Here is an 18919-nt window from a genome sequence, read left to right on the forward strand (position 1 = left end):
ACAGTGATGTGCATTGGGCAACAGCAAGAAATGGCAAACTCTGCCTCATTGCCCATGAGTACATGAATCCTCTTAAAACAAAATAAATAATTAAATAAATGTGTCTGAGTGCCAGAGGTCCCTTCCATGAGATATACAAGAGCTAATCCACAACAAGGGTTAGACAGCAGCTGTCGAGAGGACCCTGAATCCGAGCAACATGATGTCACTGCGCTGCATCCCCCTTACAGTGTTTTTCAGTTCCTTGGCAGTCATGTAAATAGCTCAACATAATCCTTGCCTCTGAGGGATTTCTGATCAAACAGGGCTCAGTGTACCCTCCTGTCATCACATAGACCCTATAGAATAATCCCTCATGTGATCCTGGGACTATGAGAGTGCAGGCAGTGGACCACACCCTCCCTAGGCTTACCCTGTGTGCTCCCAAAACTGGAGGCTCGAATAAATATTTCCATAACAAACTGACAGTGTTTGTAATCCTCAGTAATGAAATGTGTGCCCCCCAGTATAAACCTTTCCTCTTGTGCAATAGATGCATACCCCCCCCCCCCCCCCCCCCACACACACACACACACACACACACACGCGCACTTAGTGAGATTGAGCTGATCGTCGGCTCATTACCACGTGTGACAGTAAAACCGATAACGAGTAAAGCTGTACGGAAGAGCCAGGTGATGATCGTGTGTCATTACTATTGGATCTAATTAAGAGTGTCATCGTTAAACCCCCCACAGGCACCCAAGAAAGCAAAGAAGAGAGCGGAGGGAGCCAGCTCCAATGTGTTCTCCATGTTTGAACAGGCCCAGATCCAGGAGTTCAAAGAAGTCGGTACTCTGCCAAATGTTTTCTTTCACATTGAATTTGAGCAGTTTACTCACTGCGATGTCTGCTCTCTCTGTAAACTCCCGCAGGCGTTCACTATCATGGACCAAAACAGAGATGGCTTCATTGACAAGAACGACCTCAGGGACACCTTTGCAGCTTTAGGTAAAGTCACTGTGTGTCACGTTTCTGTTGTGATGGTTTCACATGATTACATTACACAATTCCAGCAAAAAACAAAAAAAACCTTAGGCATTCTCAGGTTCCAGCTTCTCACATGTAAGAATTTCATTGTCTCAGCTAGTAGAACTCACCTTGAGTTCTGGGATGTATAATTGCCATTTTTAAAATAATGTCTGAACAAACAGATAAGTGATAAATTGAGCTGCAGTAGTCATGAGATTAATCATTAGCTGACTTTTTCCCCCAACCTAAGACTTATTAATATTATACATAAACAAGCAAACCTATTAAACATATTACAACACAGACTAAACAAGAAAAGCACAGCAAACAAACATGATCATATTTACATTAAAAAGAATATTTGTATCTTTTCAAATAACACATGGTTCACAACAAACAGATACTGATTGACTCCTGGTCTTCCACATATTTCAAAGAGTCTCAAAACCTTTCCACGTGTTTTTATTTTAATACATATGTTATCCTTCCTAGGGTTTACTGCCAACATATTTACTGCATACCTGGAAGTATCTCCAACTGTTTCTACTAAATGTATTAAACCTGCAACTGAGTCATTTTGCAATAAACAATATTATGTCCTCTGAATATAATGATAGCTATTTCCTGAGCTAGTTATTCTGGACATTTGTTGTGTGATTTATTCCATTTTCCATTTTTATTCCAATACTTTGATTAGATAGAGTCATTCAAAAGAGTTTTATCAAAAGCCATACCTCATTTTTCTTTATTATTGTTCATTTAGTTTTTATTTTGTATAAGAAGAACCTTAACTTACTGCAACAAATCTGTTCTAGTCTTTATCGACCTGGGATTCAATTTTGTTTATTTTTTGGGGGAAATGTTGTGTATTATATTGAGTACTATCCATCAAGCTTGCTGATTTCATGTTCTACATTTGTTTAAATGTTCCAGTGGTTTTAGAATATATTTAAAGGACCAAGTGTTGAATGTGCCTTGAAAAAAATCTCAATAGATTTTTTTTTTAATACAAAGCTGGAAAACTGTTGTTATTCCAAATTTTCAGCAATTGCATCCCCTTCCAATTCCTTCTTGGTCATTTTGGGCTGGATGGCATGGTCAACCCATCTAATAGTTCCATTGAGCTTTTGTGGATTTGTTTTAATCTCTTTATTGGACTATTTTCAATAAATAAAATATCAGTTTAAAAAATGAGCATTAATTGCAACCCCTGTTTCACCATATATTCCATGTTTTTCAGGCCGTTTAAATGTCAAACAAGAAGAGATTGATGACATGCTGAAGGAGGCACCAGGGCCCATTAATTTCACCGTCTTTCTCACCATGTTTGGAGAGAAACTAAAAGGTAAACGAAGATGTTGTTATATGACGTTCAAAAAATGAAATCATTTTTCTTCAATGCAGAAGTGCCACTTTTCATCTACAGGTGCTGACCCAGAGGAGACTATCCTTAATGCTTTTAAAGTCTTTGACCCTGAGGGAAAAGGAACACTAAAGAAAGAGTTGTGAGTAATAGTCTGGTTCTTAAGCGACTCGTGATATTTGCGTCTCGTTTGCTCATCATCACTGCTCGTCTTCACAGTGTGACAGAGATGCTGACGACCCAGGCTGATAGATTCTCTGCTGAAGAGGTTAGTGCTCCACCTCCGACGATGTAACAGATAGTGAAGCCTTGAGTTTTTATAAATGCAGATACGCTCTGTAACCTTTTTTTTTTTTACTTCGTACCCAAAGATGGAGCAGATGTTTCAGGCGTTCCCTCCAGATGTAGCAGGGAACCTGGACTACAAGAACCTTGTCTATGTCATCACACATGGTGAAGAGAAAGACCAGGAATAATCACGTCCTCCCTCACCGGGTCGTATTTGTGCTGAGATATGATCACATATGACAGCAAAAACAGAAAGCAAAAACATAAATAACTTCAGCTTCAGTTTTTGAATATGCACATGGATCAATGTGTTCATTCATTCATTCATGATTATAACATGTATATGTATGTATATTATTTGAATATATATGAGTAATCTCTTCAAAGGTGAAATTAAAAGTTTGACCTCGGATGTTTTTGACAAATCAATAAAGAAAGATTCAATCTCAGAGAGATGCATTGAAGAAGACAAATCTCAGTGTATTTCATCTTCCATAAGTAGTGATATTTAATTATCTGTATATAGTGATTTTATTTCAGTGCTTGCTGTTGATCAGTAGAAGAACACTGGAACCCAGAAGCTCCAAGTCCCATTTGTTCAATTTTGCCTTAAAGAGTACTTTAAGTGTATAAATATAAGGGAAAGGATTGCTAGGTAGACAGTGTGTCCTTTAAAGGCTCTATGTGGCTACTCCATTATAGCTCACCTTCTGTTAATGGTGAAGCTAAAATGTAATTACACTTACTGTATACCCCAGTATCATTTACTGTACTTATGTATCTCTTTATTTTACATGTAAATCAATTTCTTGATTGTCTAGAAATTGGTGCATCTCTAAGGTTTTTATTGGTTAACTGATTTTCAAATTGAAGCAAAAGTGTTCATCATACTGAATTATTTCCTAATCAGATAACACAGAACAGGAACTGCGTAAAATTAATATCCGGTATGGTGAAAAAACCTAATTTCATTATACTTTACTAGGGAAATGGAAAATAAGTGGAGCAATTTATTGAAACGAGATCAAACATACATGGAAATACACTATATAAGCCAAAAGTTTTGAAATTTCTAATGAACTTCAAAGTCAATATTTGATATGAATACTTTTATTCTTCACAACAGGCTGAACTTTTTTAGGGATGTTTTCTTGGCATTTCTTTAAGCAGTCTTCAGGAATAGTTCTGCAGGCTTTTTGGAGGACAATCAAAACTCTTCTTTGGATGTTGGCTGCCTGTTATTCTGGTTTCTGTCGAGATGATCCCACACTGCTTCGATAATGTTGAGGACTTGGCTGGTGACTGAGGAGGCCAAACCACAGTGTGTGTTTTTCTATCCAGATATACTTTGTACTGTGTTGGCAGTGTGTTTGGTATAATTTTCATGTTCTCCAAACGACATGACGTTCAGGTATTGTGTCAGGTGGCTATACCAAAGTGGCTCAACGTACAGTTTAAAATTGGTTCTGTGCTAAGTCGTGTGTTATGTGTAGAAACAACACTGATTCATTTCTTGAGTTAGGTCCCTTTTGTGGGTTAAGTAGCTTACAAAGCACGCAAATAAAAAAAATATCCCTCTGAAAATTGTCAGGTACAAGGACTGGACTGAAAATGAGTAAAAAATCAACAAATATCCAAAGAAAAAAACATTAAAGGACTTCAGAAGGTCTGAAGCTGTCCCCATCCAGCACAGTAGGGGGCAGTAGTGTAGCAGCTACCAGCACAAGCCGCTGGCTTAGCAGTACAAGGTGCGGCAAAGGAAAAACAGAAACGGGACACCGTCGCTAGCAACCGTTTGTGTTGGTTGACGCTTATTTTTTATAGTCCCCGTCCTTTTATTTTTTTTAACAAAACGAAACAATTGATGTTGGCATTTTTAAAATTGCGATCCTTAAGTATTGTATTAGGCTGTCAAAAGTGTCGGCGAGTGGCTAAACGGTATCAGGGTCGCGGCAACATCTTTTACCCTCAGCCGGAAAATAGACGAAGCTAACATTAGCAAGCTAATGCTAGGATAGCTAGCGGGCTAGCTTTCACAAGTGTGTCAACGCGAAGACCTAGATTTGACTGGAGCGATTTTTTCGTAACACCGACGCTTGCAATGGCTGATGTTGACAAGCTCAACATAGATAGTATCATCCAGCGGCTTTTAGAAGGTAAGTAAATACAAAAATTTCCACGAAACACTTGTTTTATTATTTAAATGTTATGGTAAATGCTAATAGTAGATAGCTAGCTTTAGCTTGTGTTCATCTTGTGGCAATAATTAGTAACAATAATCAGAAATATTTGCAAGATAACTTAATATTTTAATTAATGTCGGCTACCAGCTTTATGTAATGCGTCTCTTGAGTCAGAATATTGGTGTGTCTGAAGGGTGTGAAATGACATGTCACGTACACTGTGTTCTCATACACAAACACCGCGAATTCCGTCACGGCATATGGCTTCTACACTCACCGTTTGTCCCACTTGGCGTCCGGGCAGAGATGCCATGCCCGGGTTAGCTGGAATAGTGTTTAGGTGTTATTCTTACTGCCTTTTGTTGATTTTTGTCTTCTTGTTCCAGTCAGAGGAGCAAAACCTGGCAAGAATGTTCAGCTGCAGGAGAACGAGATTCGTGGATTATGCCTCAAGTCCAGGGAGATCTTCCTCAGTCAACCCATTCTCCTGGAGCTGGAGGCCCCCCTCAAGATTTGTGGTAAGAAAAGCTGTGCACTTACTCACCAGAAAAGATTGACTCAGCAATTGACTGATAGTATGTACTGACGTATGATAAGTGGTGTATGACTCAATAGCAATGTGTATAATTCAGCTTGGTATCTTTGCCCTGCAGGTGACATCCATGGGCAATACTATGACCTGCTAAGGCTGTTTGAGTATGGGGGCTTCCCTCCTGAGAGCAACTACCTGTTTCTGGGGGACTACGTGGACAGGGGGAAGCAGTCACTGGAGACCATCTGTCTTCTACTGGCCTACAAAATCAAATACCCAGAAAACTTCTTCCTGCTGAGGGGAAACCATGAGTGTGCTTCAATCAACAGAATATATGGTTTTTATGATGAGTGTGAGTATTGTTGAATGACTAGAAATGTCCAACATGGGGCCTCTTGTGTCCATTAAGGGTACCTGTCAGACTCTGTTGCGTTGTCTTTTGCTAGTTAAACTGTTTGGAGGAGGTTGTTGGTATGAGATAATGGAAAAAAATGAAATATAATTTCTTGTCTTACTGTGTTAGGTAAAAGAAGGTACAACATCAAACTCTGGAAGACCTTCACAGATTGTTTTAACTGCCTCCCGATTGCCGCCATTGTTGATGAGAAGATCTTTTGCTGCCATGGCGGTGGGTTATAATGCGCAGAATGAATGTTTTGGCACAAAACTGTACTATCAACTCTACAGTGTTTTGGTTGTATGCATGATGTTAGAAGTAGTGTACATTTGATATTAGTGTTTCTTATTTGTCCTTGAGAAATGCTGTTTTTGCAGTTTGTTACCTGACATGGAGCTCACCCAGTTCCAATCGGTGCTGACCTCAGTATCAGTGTGTTTATTTGTACTTTTACTTTACTGTTCCATTTAGGACTGTCCCCTGACCTTCAGTCCATGGAGCAGATCAGACGCATCATGCGTCCCACTGACGTGCCTGACCAGGGCCTGCTGTGCGATTTACTTTGGTCTGATCCAGACAAGGATGTGTTGGGCTGGGGGGAGAACGACAGGGGTGTGTCATTTACCTTTGGCTCAGAGGTGGTAGCCAAGTTCCTGCACAAGCATGACCTGGACCTGATCTGTCGTGCCCATCAGGTAATCACCTCCGTCATCACAAACAGAAACGTCACTGTGGGAGGTGGCCGTGTACTGGCCAGAGGCAAGATACACTTGGTACAGGACATGATATACTAGCACACATGGTGTGTGTAGTGGACAGTGGGTTTTGACCTTTTTGGCTTGTGGTTGCATCAAAGTAAAAATTATTTGCGTATTTCCAGAGGTTGTTAGCCGTTCAACTGAAGCTTTACTTTAAAAAAAAATATGTAGAGACTTAAAGAATATGGAGAGAAATTGATGTTAGAATAGTCACAAATTACGTTAATGCTGCCACTTAATACCAGTGCAAAGATAAGAGAGCTCAGCTTTCAATGCAGTCTTGTGTAATTTTGTGGGAAAGATGTTTGTCAGAATAGACAGTAGCTTGTAGTAGTAGAATACAGTGTAGCTTATTAATGTAAGTATAGAGTTTGGTCAGTACGTTGTCGACAACTAATAAAAAACACTGTTGAGGCATATTGAGTCTACAATTAAGACAAGTGATTGTGAACGTAAATACACAAGTTTTACTTGAAACTCCTGACCAGAGGCCAGGCTAGACTTTAATAGTGACCAGTAAACCTGCGCCACTAATGTACTTGATGATGTAGCTGCTGATAGAAGTATCAAGATGAATTGTGAAGTGTATAGTGACTAATCAGATTTATCTGTGTGCTGCAAACTGATAGGCTGGTGTTTCGCGGTACTTCGTGCAGCTCTCTGTGCTTTGTCATAAGCCTCTCCTACCAGACAAGCGCAGACAGATGCAGCACACCCTTCATTTGCTCCACAAACATAAAATTGAATCAGTCTGCACCGTTAGCCTTTGGCCAAAAGCTGTTATCAACATTCAGTATGGCTACTCATCGACTGATTGCATTGTTATCTACCACAAGTGAGCAGCCTACATTGTCAAGAGAGGAACGGCAAGCTCAGAATAAAGTAGTTACTGCTGGTAACTCCGGTTCTGCAGGTACTTGTTTTATTGCCAGAGTTTTTGATCAGTTTGTCTTTGATGGGTTGCCTTCCAGTGTCTGCAGTTGTTGCCAAAGCTTGGAATAACAACTTTTCCTGCAGAATTTCTGGGCTTAAAACCATCTAAGGGAACATGCATGTGCATTTGTAGAAGTGCCACTATTAAGGAGGTGCAGAAATCTAGTTTCCTCTCAAACCAATTAGATACATAAAGGTTATTTTGGAGTGGTAGGCCAGTAAGGCCTAATAATAGATGCCTTTAGCAATAAATGGAATCTTTTTTGTTATTTGTTGGAGTGCTTGAGTTAAAGCTTCAAGTCTTCATTTCACTTACACCCTGCTGGTTTTAATTTTAAACTCCACTCAGACTCCACTTACAAACCTGACAAAATGTTTTGAGTTTTTAAATTGAGTTAAAGATCCTGTGAACCATAACCCATTAGATTAGACTGCTAGACTAGGCTTTAGATCTGACCACCTTAATGTCTACTTGCATGATTTAGTCGAGGCGAATCCTAGTTTATGTATTTTGAAAATGTGTAAACATCTCATTCCAATTTGTATTTTCTCACTGGCAGGTTGTCGAGGATGGCTATGAATTTTTCGCAAAGAGGCAGCTCGTCACTTTGTTTTCAGCGCCTAACTATTGTGGGGAGTTTGACAACGCTGGTGCCATGATGAGCGTGGATGAGACTCTCATGTGCTCTTTTCAGGTACCTTTTGTTTATTTTAAGCATTGTGTTTTCGTGGCAGTGATCTAAGCTATTTGTACAGACGGTGTACATGTATTCATTAAATGTTTTCAACCTGGTATAGATTTTGAAACCAGCTGAGAAGAAGAAGCCCAACGGCAGCCGTCCTGTGACTCCCCCCCGCAGCATGGTCACCAAGCAAGCCAAGAAATGAAGGGGTGGCCAGACTCTGACTTCTTTGTTCTGCTCTGTTCTTCTGCATTTGAGGGATTGATTATCCTTCATGCTGCCAATACTGAAAAGATGTTCACTCCTTCTCGATGAAAGCAAAATATTTTTGTTGTTTTGTCCACAGGGGTAAATTGATATGTCACCATGAAAACCTCAGGTGTTTTGCACTCCCATTTTGCAGCTAGTCTTTGCCACATATGACTGTTCAATCAGGAAAAATGTAACAATATGGCTACTTATGCACAGGAATGCCTTGTTTGAAGCTGTGCACAATTTTTTCCAGTTTCGTTCATGTCTTATTCCTTTATCATTGTTTTTTCCCCCCCACTGTCAATAATTAATGTTATTAATGGCTATACAACTATGGAGAAAGTCACAAACACCTGTTTACTTCTGTAAACTTTATATTGTGTTCATTTAACCGTCAGTGTCTTAGAACGCTGACTGTACACTGCATCACATTTTTAAACAAGTCATGCTAAATTAAACGAATAAAGACACACTCTTGTAATGTCTAAATCTTTCTAATAAACATTTGAGTGTATTTTAGGGGGAAATTTTCTGTCTGAGTGTATTTATTCCAAAGAAATTACAGCTTTTTAAAAAACAACAGTGTAAACAAAAATACTTAACCATCTTCCTCAAGAACATCTTATAGTTAAGGGTAGTTTCCATCCAGGGATACCCACAAGGGGGAGATAGAACATACTGTAAACTACGTTGCATCTAGGGAAATGGTAAATAATCCCAGATGTGAGCAGTCTTGTATATGTACAGGGTAACAAATTCATGAATAAAAAGTCTTAACGTTTTTATTTGCGTTCTCTTTATTTATTTTAATGTAATATATTCGTAGCTATTTCCATGTGTTATAGTTGTTCAGAAAAAGGCCATGTAAATGTATTTTTGTCCTTAAAATGTGTATCTACGCGTAAAACCTGCCTACTACTGGAGTTTTATGGCCTTTTTATACAGTAAAAGCTGACTGAATATAATATTTCCATATCAGGACGTGTACGTTGCGTAACGATGTCTGACGTCAGAGCAGTCACAAGACCGGGTTCGTGGAGCAGAGTGTGTTGAGACCGCAGGGCTGTAGGTCCACATTTTGTGTTATGTAGCGTCTCCGAGGCAGAAGTGGCGCCATGGCCGCCGAGAATCAACGCTTACAGGGTTTCTGGAGGGGAACGGGCGACGTTTTTCCTTAACTTTCTCCTAGTTATCACAGCGGAAGAATAAAGCACTCGGAGGCTGTAGTCATATCAGCGGGAGGCATTGTCTGGGCGTGCGTGGCGGCTGTTGTCTGTCTGGGTAGCTCAGCCGCACATCTCCAGCCTCGTTAGCAAGCTAGCAAGTCAATATAATAGTGTGCTCACGTCGACGCTGAGCTAGCAGAACTGCTAGCTTGGCCGGTTTTTTCGGTGGGAGCTGGTGTCGTAGGTGATGTTGTCCGTGCTGTCGTACGGTAGACTGGTTGCCAGAGCTGTCATCGGCGGACTTTCTCAGACAGACAGCCGTGACTACAGTCTGGTGACAGCGAGCTGCGGTTTTGGAAAGGATTTCCGCAGAGGCATCCTGAAGAAAGGGATGTGCTATGGGGACGACGCGTGTTTCATTGCCCGACACAGATCTGCCGATGTTTTGGGTGAGTATCCCATGTCTGTTTGCTGATGAAACCTTAACCAAACAATAAGACATTGCTCCATGTACACTGGGTATGACGTGACTGACAGGTCAGGGGTCAGCCCCTCCGTGGGTTGCACGTGTTTGTTTGTTTGTTTGTTTTTTTCAGAATGAAACGGATCAATGCCTTCTGAGTGTTAAATTTGTACGTGTATTTTTCAGACTTTTGTGCTTGTTGCATCTTCTTTGTACGCTTGAACTTTTAGTGGGTTCATATTGCGTGCAGCATTCATTCATGACATAACGAATATCTTAAGCAGCCAAAACCGATACAGACTTTAAAGCCTGCTCCACTGGGGGCTGATGAAAAAGACTCTTAAGCACGGAAGCCTTGATCCCGTGTAAACCTATTATTGAAGACCTTAGCAGCTTTCATGCATATCTAACGACTGTCTGGGTATTTCTAAATGATTGCTATTGATTACTGTGATACTTTCGCAAAGTTGTTGTTTTTCGGCACATCAGTTGAACTGTGTGTCTGACTTGAGGAGGCCTGTTTCTTAGCTGTGGCACAGGGTGGTGAGACTCCTCCATGTATGGTCAGTGGAGCAGATGTCTGCGCCCTGGGAGTAACAAGACTAGAGTTTCCTTCCTAGGAAAATCTTGGACCTAGCTAAGTGCTCCTTTGGGGATAAAAGCTCTTACTGAAACTCAAATAAGCAGGCCATGTTTCTGTAAAAAGGTTAATGAAGGTTTCCCTTATGGATTTAATGCATTTAACTGAGGGGACATATTTTAAGGTGGGTTAAATTACAACAAACATAAAGCGGGACGGCAATGTGGAGCTACTTGAAGCAACTTTCTGAATTCGTTAGATGAGCAGAGACTCTACCAATCAGCATGAGAAATGCTTGAATTGAGTAATGGGACATTTGAAAGCTTTGTACATTTTGTCATTTTTGCGTCTTTTTCCATCTTGCTGGAAGTGATTGTTGTTGTTCATCATGCAGCTGCGAGGCATTGTCCTCCAGGCTTACTTGTGGAATGTTAAAAATCATATCTGCATCTTGGTGCTAGTTTAATCCTCAATGTTCTTAACTGAAACATGGAGTTCCAGTTTGCAGATTTCTTTCAGTTTTGTTTTTGTTTTTAAACATTGTACATATTACACAATTAATGGTTATGAGGAAAGATTTTTTTTAATGTAATAAGGGATTAATCATTATTTCCCATAATGAAATCAACTCCTGTTTGACTTTTAGGTGTGGCGGATGGTGTAGGTGGTTGGAGGGACTATGGCGTGGACCCGTCACAGTTTTCGGGTACACTGATGAAGACATGTGAGAGGTTGGTGAAGGAAGGACGCTTTGTACCCAGCAACCCGGTGGGAGTCCTCACAACCAGCTACTATGAGCTACTGCAGAACAAAGTGCCACTACTGGGTGAGTGCAGCCACTGTAAACGCAGGGTTTCAGTTTTTAAAGAGAGCTGTGCCCACTTCCACAGACTGGACTCTGTTTGCTTTGTAGATCACAGACTACATTGTGTCGAGTTCAAATCCCAAAAGCGTAGAACCATATTCAGCTTGTATCAGTTTATTTATATACATTTTTTTATTATCTGTCAAATCATGAGCTTAAATGTGCTACAACCATAAAATTTGGCACAGTCGCTGGAAATGATGGGCAAATGCTTTCCAAGTAATGTGATCCCAGGCGGCTAGATGGTATCAAGGTGATTACAGCACAACAAATTCAATATAAGAAAAGCCACATCTCTTGCACTGTAAGTCTGATTGCCTTGAAATCTGACACTGAACTGCAGCTAGAAACAATGTGCAGACGCTCTCTAAAAATAACCTTCAGTAGGCCCAAATGGTGATCTATGATTAACAGTTCAAAACGGTGAAAAAGCCCATTGCTCCCACATTGAGTCTTTGAAAGACTCGCATCTTAAGTATTAGGGTAGTGCAATTGTACATATTGATTTGGTTTGCAATAGGCAATTGGTCCTTCATTACTTCACAGAAGAAACAGACAACAAGTGACATAATACAAACTGGTACAAAATGTTCTCTGGGTGATGAAAAACATCCACAAATTCTTGTGCTTTACAAAAAAATATCTCTTGGATCTTAAAGGCCTGGTTGGCAGGATTTTATTTTATTTTATTTTTTTAAAGCAAATTTTAAAAGTGTGAAATTGAATCAAGTGACATGTACTTTTTGAAAATTGACTATAAAAATCAGATTTGGTTTATAACAGTCTGGGATTGAGGTACAAACCTAATTCTGCTGTTAGAGGAAAAGATTGCTCTGAAATAATGGTGGCCATTATTAAAAGCCTCAAAGGCCATGGCTTAATAGGAAATAGTCCATAATTCATTAACTTCATCAGATCATTTCATATCTTGAGGCCATTTCTGGAAATGGGTCAACCAAAGTGAGGGTGCCACATAGATGAGAGACATTTACCTTGAGAGCTGGTAGTCGAAGAGGTCAAAACACTGAACATCTGCTGACTTCAAATCTGAGTCGCGTCTACAACTTAATGTGCCCATTTGACGATAAAGGCCACCAAAGCTTTTTTTGTTTTTTTTAATCTGATCAAACCCACAGCGTTGTGGGTTTACTGAAAATTGTCAAGAAACAACAACAAGTCTTTGCAGACAGCTGCTGTGTACAAATCTTTATGCTCCATCTCTGGTACATACTTGCACTGTGTAGGGCAGTAGATTTAAAGCATTGCTGTGTAGAGGCAATAAACAGGAGGCTTTCCATGGAGTTCAGCTTTCTTGGGCTGGGCTGTGTTTATATCTGTTTTGTTTAATGGTAGCTGGCTAGAGATTTTTGCATCATGAGTAATAGAACAGCCAGCTCCCATTAGGAAGTCTTGGTAACGTCACTAGGCCCAACCTGCTCCATGCACTTCACTTCCACCGATCCCTTTCCTGCTCTGCGCCGCTTCCCGACGACAGAACGTGTACAAACACGTAACATCAGTGAGCAAATGTGTTTGGAACAGATCTGTCTCGGCGCGTGTCAGTACTTTTCCATCCCGTTATCACATGTGCACCAGGGGAAACAACACTGTATTGTGTTGCTTTTTTATGGCAGAAGGAATGTTCTTGAGGCCGGTAGCGTGAGTAATTTGTACTGCTGGAGAGAAGAAAGGGAGTGAGTCAGAGTGCGTGAGGGGGTTTGAAGGTTGATCCCCCCAAAGAGCATATTTTGGTGGGCCAGATGAATCACCAGCAGGGTGTGATCACACGCTGTCCGCCTCTTCCACTAGCTCGTGTTTCCTCCTTTCATCACAGAAGGACAAACTTTAAAAAAATCTTCTCTCATTGTTAAGTTTGTGGTTTTAAGTTGACCTCATTTGTCTTTCTCCCAGTTTCACTTGGAAGTTGTGTAAAACTAAAAGGAAAGTAAGAGAAAGTGTTGCTTTTTTGTTTTTTAAAGAAATGTATGTATTAAAGTCTGTACTCCCTAATGACCGTCCTTCCTGCTGTTAGAGATGATAATTTACATTTGACAGTAGTGACAATAGTAGAAGCACAGGTATTAAAAATAATCAATAAATGGTTTCCAGCTCAAACCTTTTCAGTTCCAGTGGGCCAGTGCTGTGCATGCTGGCTTATTGTCACACTTTCACGCCATACTGGAAAAGAACTCAGGCGTTGTTAATTGTTATTTTTATTAGCAACCACAGTACTTGTCCTACAACTCGGCCTCTCTGAAAAGGGCAAAACGATGCAAATGCAAATGTTCGGTCAGTTTATTCTAATTGGAAATGAATAAAATGCAAATGCATTATTTATGGATGGACACACGAACAAACCTTACTTGGTAAACTAACAGACATGCAGACACTGAAGCACTGTGCCGCTTGATCTAAATCTGTGCGACCTTTCACATTGTTTTCAGCTTAACCGGGTGTGTTGTCTCCTGTTTTTTAAAATGTGCCTTGAGAATGTTTTTTATCAGTTAGCCGCTTGATGAAGCGAAGATCTGTTGACCCCGTTTCCACATATAGCCTCTGCAGCGGCTGATGTTGATGTGTATTTTCAGAATGCTGAGTGCTGTGATCATAGTTTTCCTAGTCCTAAAATCTATTTAGTCTTCCTTCTACCTCCATACATCTTGCTGGTATTGTGGTTCTGTGTTTGAGTAAAGTCATGCTATACATTTGTGTTTTTATAAAAATAAGTCGGGCATCTTTACATGACGACTAACTGGCTTCCTGCTAACTTCTGAGTACAGACTCATAAGTTAGTTGTCCTGTCTTGTCTGCAGCACCAGAGAGGACAGCTCCACTGTTGTTGGAAGCTGAAAGATTTTTGGCTGTTTCCAGCTTTAAATGTTGCATCTGTGCTGTCTTTCTTCTTTTGGGAGCTGAACACGTATTTGGGTGCAGAGATGGTTAATGTGCTATAGTGTTGCATTTACCCATTTTTATTTGTTTATTTAATCTTAAACATTTTCTTTGTTTTGCATTGAAAATAAAAAGTGACGCGTGGGTTTTTTGTTTTTTTATTTTTAGGAAGCAGCACGGCCTGCATTGTGATTTTGGACCGGCAGAGTCATCGGCTGCACACGGCCAACCTGGGAGACTCGGGCTTCCTGGTGGTCCGGGGAGGGGAGGTGGTCCACCGCTCAGATGAGCAGCAGCACTACTTCAACACCCCCTTCCAGCTGTCCATTGCTCCTCCGGGGGCTGAGGGGGCCGTCCTCAGTGACAGGTGAAACACTTAACGAGCAACACCTGGTGCATCTGCTCTCCCACACTCATTTGAGCGAGTCTGCCGGTGACACGGACGGGTGTCATCAGCAGACTTCATTGCTCATTCATGTGTTCTTTACAGCAGATGTGATACATGATACTGTACTTATAACAAGGCAGACTGCTTGCAGAAACAGCGTGCACTGCAGAACATTCAGTAGCGCCTGCTGCAAGACTGAGCGTATGTAGCGACTGCGCTGCAGTGTACCACTGTGTCTGAGGCCACGTGCTGCTGTGTCTCGTTGCTGTGGCGTGCCAAGCAGCAGCACAGTAGATGTCAGAATGCAGGACAGGCCCTGGATGTGTGCCAAGCTTTCCCTCTTACCTCAGGTCAAAGTCTGTGTGGTCTGATGGGGCAAATCCACAAGTCCACAGCCAATCCTGCACCAGCAGACTCCTCTTAAATTAAGCAATTTATTCTTAAAAAAATAAATAAAAACAAAAGATTGCAAGAAAGCTTACTTGTTACTATAGATATATGTATTTACTTTTCTTAAATGCTGACCTTGCTTCTGTTTCAGACAGCCCATAGATTTGAGAAATCCTTTTACATTCGAGCATTTCATTTGGTTGAAGGATTTAGTCCTAGTGCATCAGCAGATTAAGCTTTCGGTCACTAATGTAGCAACCAACAGAAAAGAGTGCAAGGGTCAAAGCTAACAACTAGTTACAGCATTCCTGAGAGTGCACTAAAAAGTTTGGATAAAGATGTTTAAACATAGAGCTAAACACTAAGCACTCTCTATGATAATGCCACACAGCTCTTTATTTGCCACAAGTCAGTTTGTACATTCATTTTCATTGCCTGTCTTTGTATTAGCAATAATATACAAGGGAAACATTATGTTCTCGATGCATTGCTTCATAGCTATAAGCCCACAGATTTTTGCCTTCTTGCCTGAGGATTATCTTCATAATTATACTGGCTGTGTAATTATCAAGTGTCACAAATGTCTTTGGCTTATGAATATGTTAATGATGAATCACCCAGTGTGCACAGATAACAAAGTATGAGGAAGAGCTCTGGTAAGTGTGGCTGTGCAGTCATAGTGCTAACTAGCTGCAAGAACAGCCGCTACAGCAGCTTTTTCTTCCCATGTGACTGTAGTTTTGGCTTCATAAAAAAAATACATTAAAAAAATTAGAGCACAGGACAGGCTGTTCCTGGGAGCTTTGGCTCACTGTGTCATGATGCAGTCCAGACAGTTTGTAATGAATCACATTCTTGACTGGATTTAGGGGGTAAGGACATCTTCCAGGAACTGAACCCGACACTGGCAAACTAACTTGGTTCCTGCCTCTGTGTATTTGAAGCGCCTTCATAATGGCAGCACCTTTTCTTGGACCCAACTGTCCTTTCCAAGAAAACAAACAAAACAAAAAACCTCACGTGATGATTACCTGAACTTTTCATTATCCATTAGCAACCAAGTTTCTGTTGCTAAGCTCAGTCGGTACGTTTAATGACAAAAATTACTGCACCTGTCTCTTACCTGAAACTCACCTGTGTCTGTCCCTCAGCCCTGACGCTGCAGACAGCACCTCCTTTGACGTACAACTGGGCGACATCATCCTCACTGCCACTGATGGGCTCTTTGACAACATGCCAGACTACATGATACTGCAAGAGCTGAAGAAACTCAAGGTGAGTGGCAAACATGTCTGCCGTAGAATCAGAAAAGGGCACGATAAACGCCTAATGCCTGCTTTGTTTGGTTCCTCAGAACACAAACTATGAGAGCATTCAGCAGACGGCCCGCAGCATCGCAGAGCAGGCGCATGTGTTGGCCTATGACCCCAACTACATGTCACCTTTCGCACAGTTTGCCTGTGACAATGGACTGAATGTAAGAGGTAAGTGTCCAAGTATTACAAAAAAGATGAGTATTTTTGTAATTTGAACGGTTACAAACGTGTTTTTTCAAGCAACAAACCTAACTGGCTGCTGTTTCCTGTCCATGCAGGAGGAAAACCAGATGACATCACAGTACTGCTCTCCATAGTGGCTGAGTACACTGACTAGAGTCTGCACGGAGTATCCATCTGCCGCTGCAGGTGATGGACTGCTTTGATTCCTGCTGGCCAGGATGTACAGCTAATGTCTGCTTCCCCCACACCTAAAGGATCTACTCTGCCTCATCCACCCACCGTCTCCCCCACTTGGCCAACCCCACACATTTAAAAACAAACAAAAGAAATCCTTCAACATGCCCTTTTCTCTGTCGTTTTCTACATCAGACAGTGGCCAGATAAATCCAACTAAAGGCCAGACACCCTGTTGGCCAGGCTGCAGTGTTCCAATGCTCACCAGATAATCCCATTGGCTGGGATCATTGGGCATGCTGATGAGGATAAGTCAGCCTCTTCTGATAGTTGCCGCAGGAAAGAAGCTGCAATTCAGAGAAGACGGATGCTGACATAGCCCAAGAGTATGTGTTAGAGTGTGAATGTGGCCACGTACTGGCCTGCCGAACAGAACTAAACAGTCCTCAAGAAGGGAAGCGCACGAGAAATGGCAGCATTAAGGCTCAATAAATGGGTCTGTCTTGTGCAAGCACTTAATAATACAGTGGTACTTAGGAAGCCTTTATGAAAGGGACTGGAAACTTGTACGACAGGGCAGGGAGCATATGTTTGATATGAATGGTATGCTGTTCTGGGATGTTACATTAAATGTTTGCAAAAAAAGAAACAAAACAAGTGTGATGTGACATGGGTATAGCAGGATAATCCAACAAGATTTCATAAAGAGTGGCAGCTGCCTTTTCCATACCAGTTCAAGTATTGCACATATTTTGTAACTTAAGAGTATTTTGTAGCTCAAAAGCCTCTCAAGATAAATATATATATATATATAGTATAAATGATAGTGTCAAACTGATGTTCTCCCTTTAATCTCACAGCTGCTGCTGAAGTCTTGATTGTGATTATGTGTGATGTGTGTATGAATGGGTGATGAATGCACATGAGCTCCTCAGTGTGTGTCTATTGAGTAATGTGCAATTGGTGTCAATGAAATGGATGTGTAGGCTAGAGACTTCTCCATATCCGCCGGTCTGAATTGGTCTCGCAGCCTTAAACGCACAAAGCTTAAGGAGCATATCTGAAAAAGTTCAACGCAGCGGAAATTGGTCAGGTGACCAAATGTATTTTTGTAACCTCTTTGTTCCGTGGGGATTGTTCGCCGCGTCAAGTAGCTTACAGAAACTCTTGTTCACAGTCACCATTTGCTTTTCCTGTCTCTCTCCCTCCTCTCCCCCTGCTTGTAGAGCTCCAGTGGCACATTCTTAAGTCATGTCACTGCAGGTTTCATGTGAAAAATGGTCAGTATGTTTCTTTGCGTCACTACAGGAAGATCTCACGGTAAAATCCACATTTTTGTGTAATATTAAAATGTGCCTTGTATCATGTGTCATTGATACTGGCAAATAAGTCTTCAACCTTCCCCCTAAAAATGTGCCAGCACTGAGCACAAAGCATTAAACTGTTAAGTAGCCATAAGAGTTAGAAAAAGAGAGCTTTCCCATCATGCCCTGCTGTCTTAACACCATCATTTTAACGCCAGTGTTTTGTTTTGTTTTTTTTATCCCCCCTCCCCCTTTCTCCTGAAATCTGCTTCCTCTCTGCACTCAATCAGGAATAGTACTAAAGCCATCCCACACTTAGAAAATCCTTCCCGTGGATCTTTAGATCACTGTTTACAATCTGCACTAATCGAAAGGATAGTTTCCTTAATGTGACACCCTGTCAGGTGTCATGTTGAAATGAGAACAGATTCAGGACGGTGAACAGTGTGAGTTGGCAAAATGTGATATGATTTTTTTTTTCTAAGTGTTACAGCACTGAGGACAATCCAAGCAGCCTTAACAAAAATGATAAAGCACTTCTCCCAGTCATTTGGCTCTACCACTGTAAGCTCCATGGTCCCTGCTTCCTGTTTCACACCTCCCTGGATGACTCCTTTTCATCCACCTCATCTTTCTGTTTAAACCAGAGCATGTCTATGTGGAAGAAACAAAAACATTTTCACATGTGTACAATGTTTAAATAAAGACTATAATATTTATTAACCTGCTGTATTTCATGGCTCTGATGTGTATTGAACACTGCGGCTGCGTTTTGTTCACATGAAGGACATTTGGCTC

At 41.1% G+C, this 18919-nt stretch overlaps 3 protein-coding genes across 3 annotated transcripts; all 3 read left to right on the forward strand.

The window, feature by feature from the left end:
* The first annotated feature begins 744 nt into the window (after positions 1-744).
* On the forward strand, positions 745-2850 carry myl2b (myosin, light chain 2b, regulatory, cardiac, slow). The gene is made up of 6 exons (XM_063490801.1): positions 745-827; positions 915-990; positions 2252-2356; positions 2438-2516; positions 2594-2642; positions 2746-2850. Exons 1-6 carry the CDS (start codon positions 792-794, stop codon positions 2848-2850), a joined length of 450 nt encoding a protein of 149 aa, XP_063346871.1. The 5' UTR covers positions 745-791.
* A 1558-nt stretch (positions 2851-4408) lies between these two features.
* ppp1cc (protein phosphatase 1, catalytic subunit, gamma isozyme) lies at positions 4409-9174 on the forward strand. Its single transcript, XM_063490614.1, has 7 exons — positions 4409-4818; positions 5232-5363; positions 5499-5729; positions 5901-6005; positions 6246-6469; positions 8026-8160; positions 8264-9174. The coding sequence occupies exons 1-7, from the start codon at positions 4764-4766 to the stop codon at positions 8351-8353; spliced, it is 972 nt and encodes a 323-aa protein (XP_063346684.1). The 5' UTR covers positions 4409-4763; the 3' UTR covers positions 8354-9174.
* Positions 9175-9419: 245 nt separating this feature from the next.
* On the forward strand, positions 9420-18844 carry pptc7a (protein phosphatase targeting COQ7 a). Its single transcript, XM_063490615.1, has 6 exons — positions 9420-10015; positions 11256-11435; positions 14535-14733; positions 16296-16419; positions 16499-16628; positions 16739-18844. Exons 1-6 carry the CDS (start codon positions 9814-9816, stop codon positions 16795-16797), a joined length of 894 nt encoding a protein of 297 aa, XP_063346685.1. The 5' UTR covers positions 9420-9813; the 3' UTR covers positions 16798-18844.
* The last annotated feature ends 75 nt before the right edge of the window (positions 18845-18919 follow it).

Source organism: Pelmatolapia mariae, linkage group LG12 (genome assembly GCF_036321145.2).
Source record: "Pelmatolapia mariae isolate MD_Pm_ZW linkage group LG12, Pm_UMD_F_2, whole genome shotgun sequence".
NCBI lineage: Eukaryota > Metazoa > Chordata > Actinopteri > Cichliformes > Cichlidae > Pelmatolapia > Pelmatolapia mariae.

What these genes read in the sequence shown, in the direction of transcription:
- pptc7a (XM_063490615.1), top strand. Translation starts at nt 9,814, where the DNA reads ATGTTGTCCGTGCTGTCGTACGGTAGACTGGTTGCCAGAGCTGTCATC. An exon ending in GAACAAAGTGCCACTACTGG is followed by an intron (nt 11,436 to 14,534) that starts GTGAGTGCAGCC and finishes TTTTATTTTTAG; the next exon opens with GAAGCAGCACGGCCTGCATT. An exon ending in AAGAGCTGAAGAAACTCAAG is followed by an intron (nt 16,420 to 16,498) that starts GTGAGTGGCAAA and finishes TTGGTTCCTCAG; the next exon opens with AACACAAACTATGAGAGCAT.
- myl2b (XM_063490801.1), top strand. Translation starts at nt 792, where the DNA reads ATGTTTGAACAGGCCCAGATCCAGGAGTTCAAAGAA. An exon ending in AGATCCAGGAGTTCAAAGAA is followed by an intron (nt 828 to 914) that starts GTCGGTACTCTG and finishes AAACTCCCGCAG; the next exon opens with GCGTTCACTATCATGGACCA. An exon ending in GTTTGGAGAGAAACTAAAAG is followed by an intron (nt 2,357 to 2,437) that starts GTAAACGAAGAT and finishes TTTCATCTACAG; the next exon opens with GTGCTGACCCAGAGGAGACT.
- ppp1cc (XM_063490614.1), top strand. Translation starts at nt 4,764, where the DNA reads ATGGCTGATGTTGACAAGCTCAACATAGATAGTATCATCCAGCGGCTT. An exon ending in GGCCCCCCTCAAGATTTGTG is followed by an intron (nt 5,364 to 5,498) that starts GTAAGAAAAGCT and finishes TTTGCCCTGCAG; the next exon opens with GTGACATCCATGGGCAATAC. An exon ending in CTCTCATGTGCTCTTTTCAG is followed by an intron (nt 8,161 to 8,263) that starts GTACCTTTTGTT and finishes AACCTGGTATAG; the next exon opens with ATTTTGAAACCAGCTGAGAA.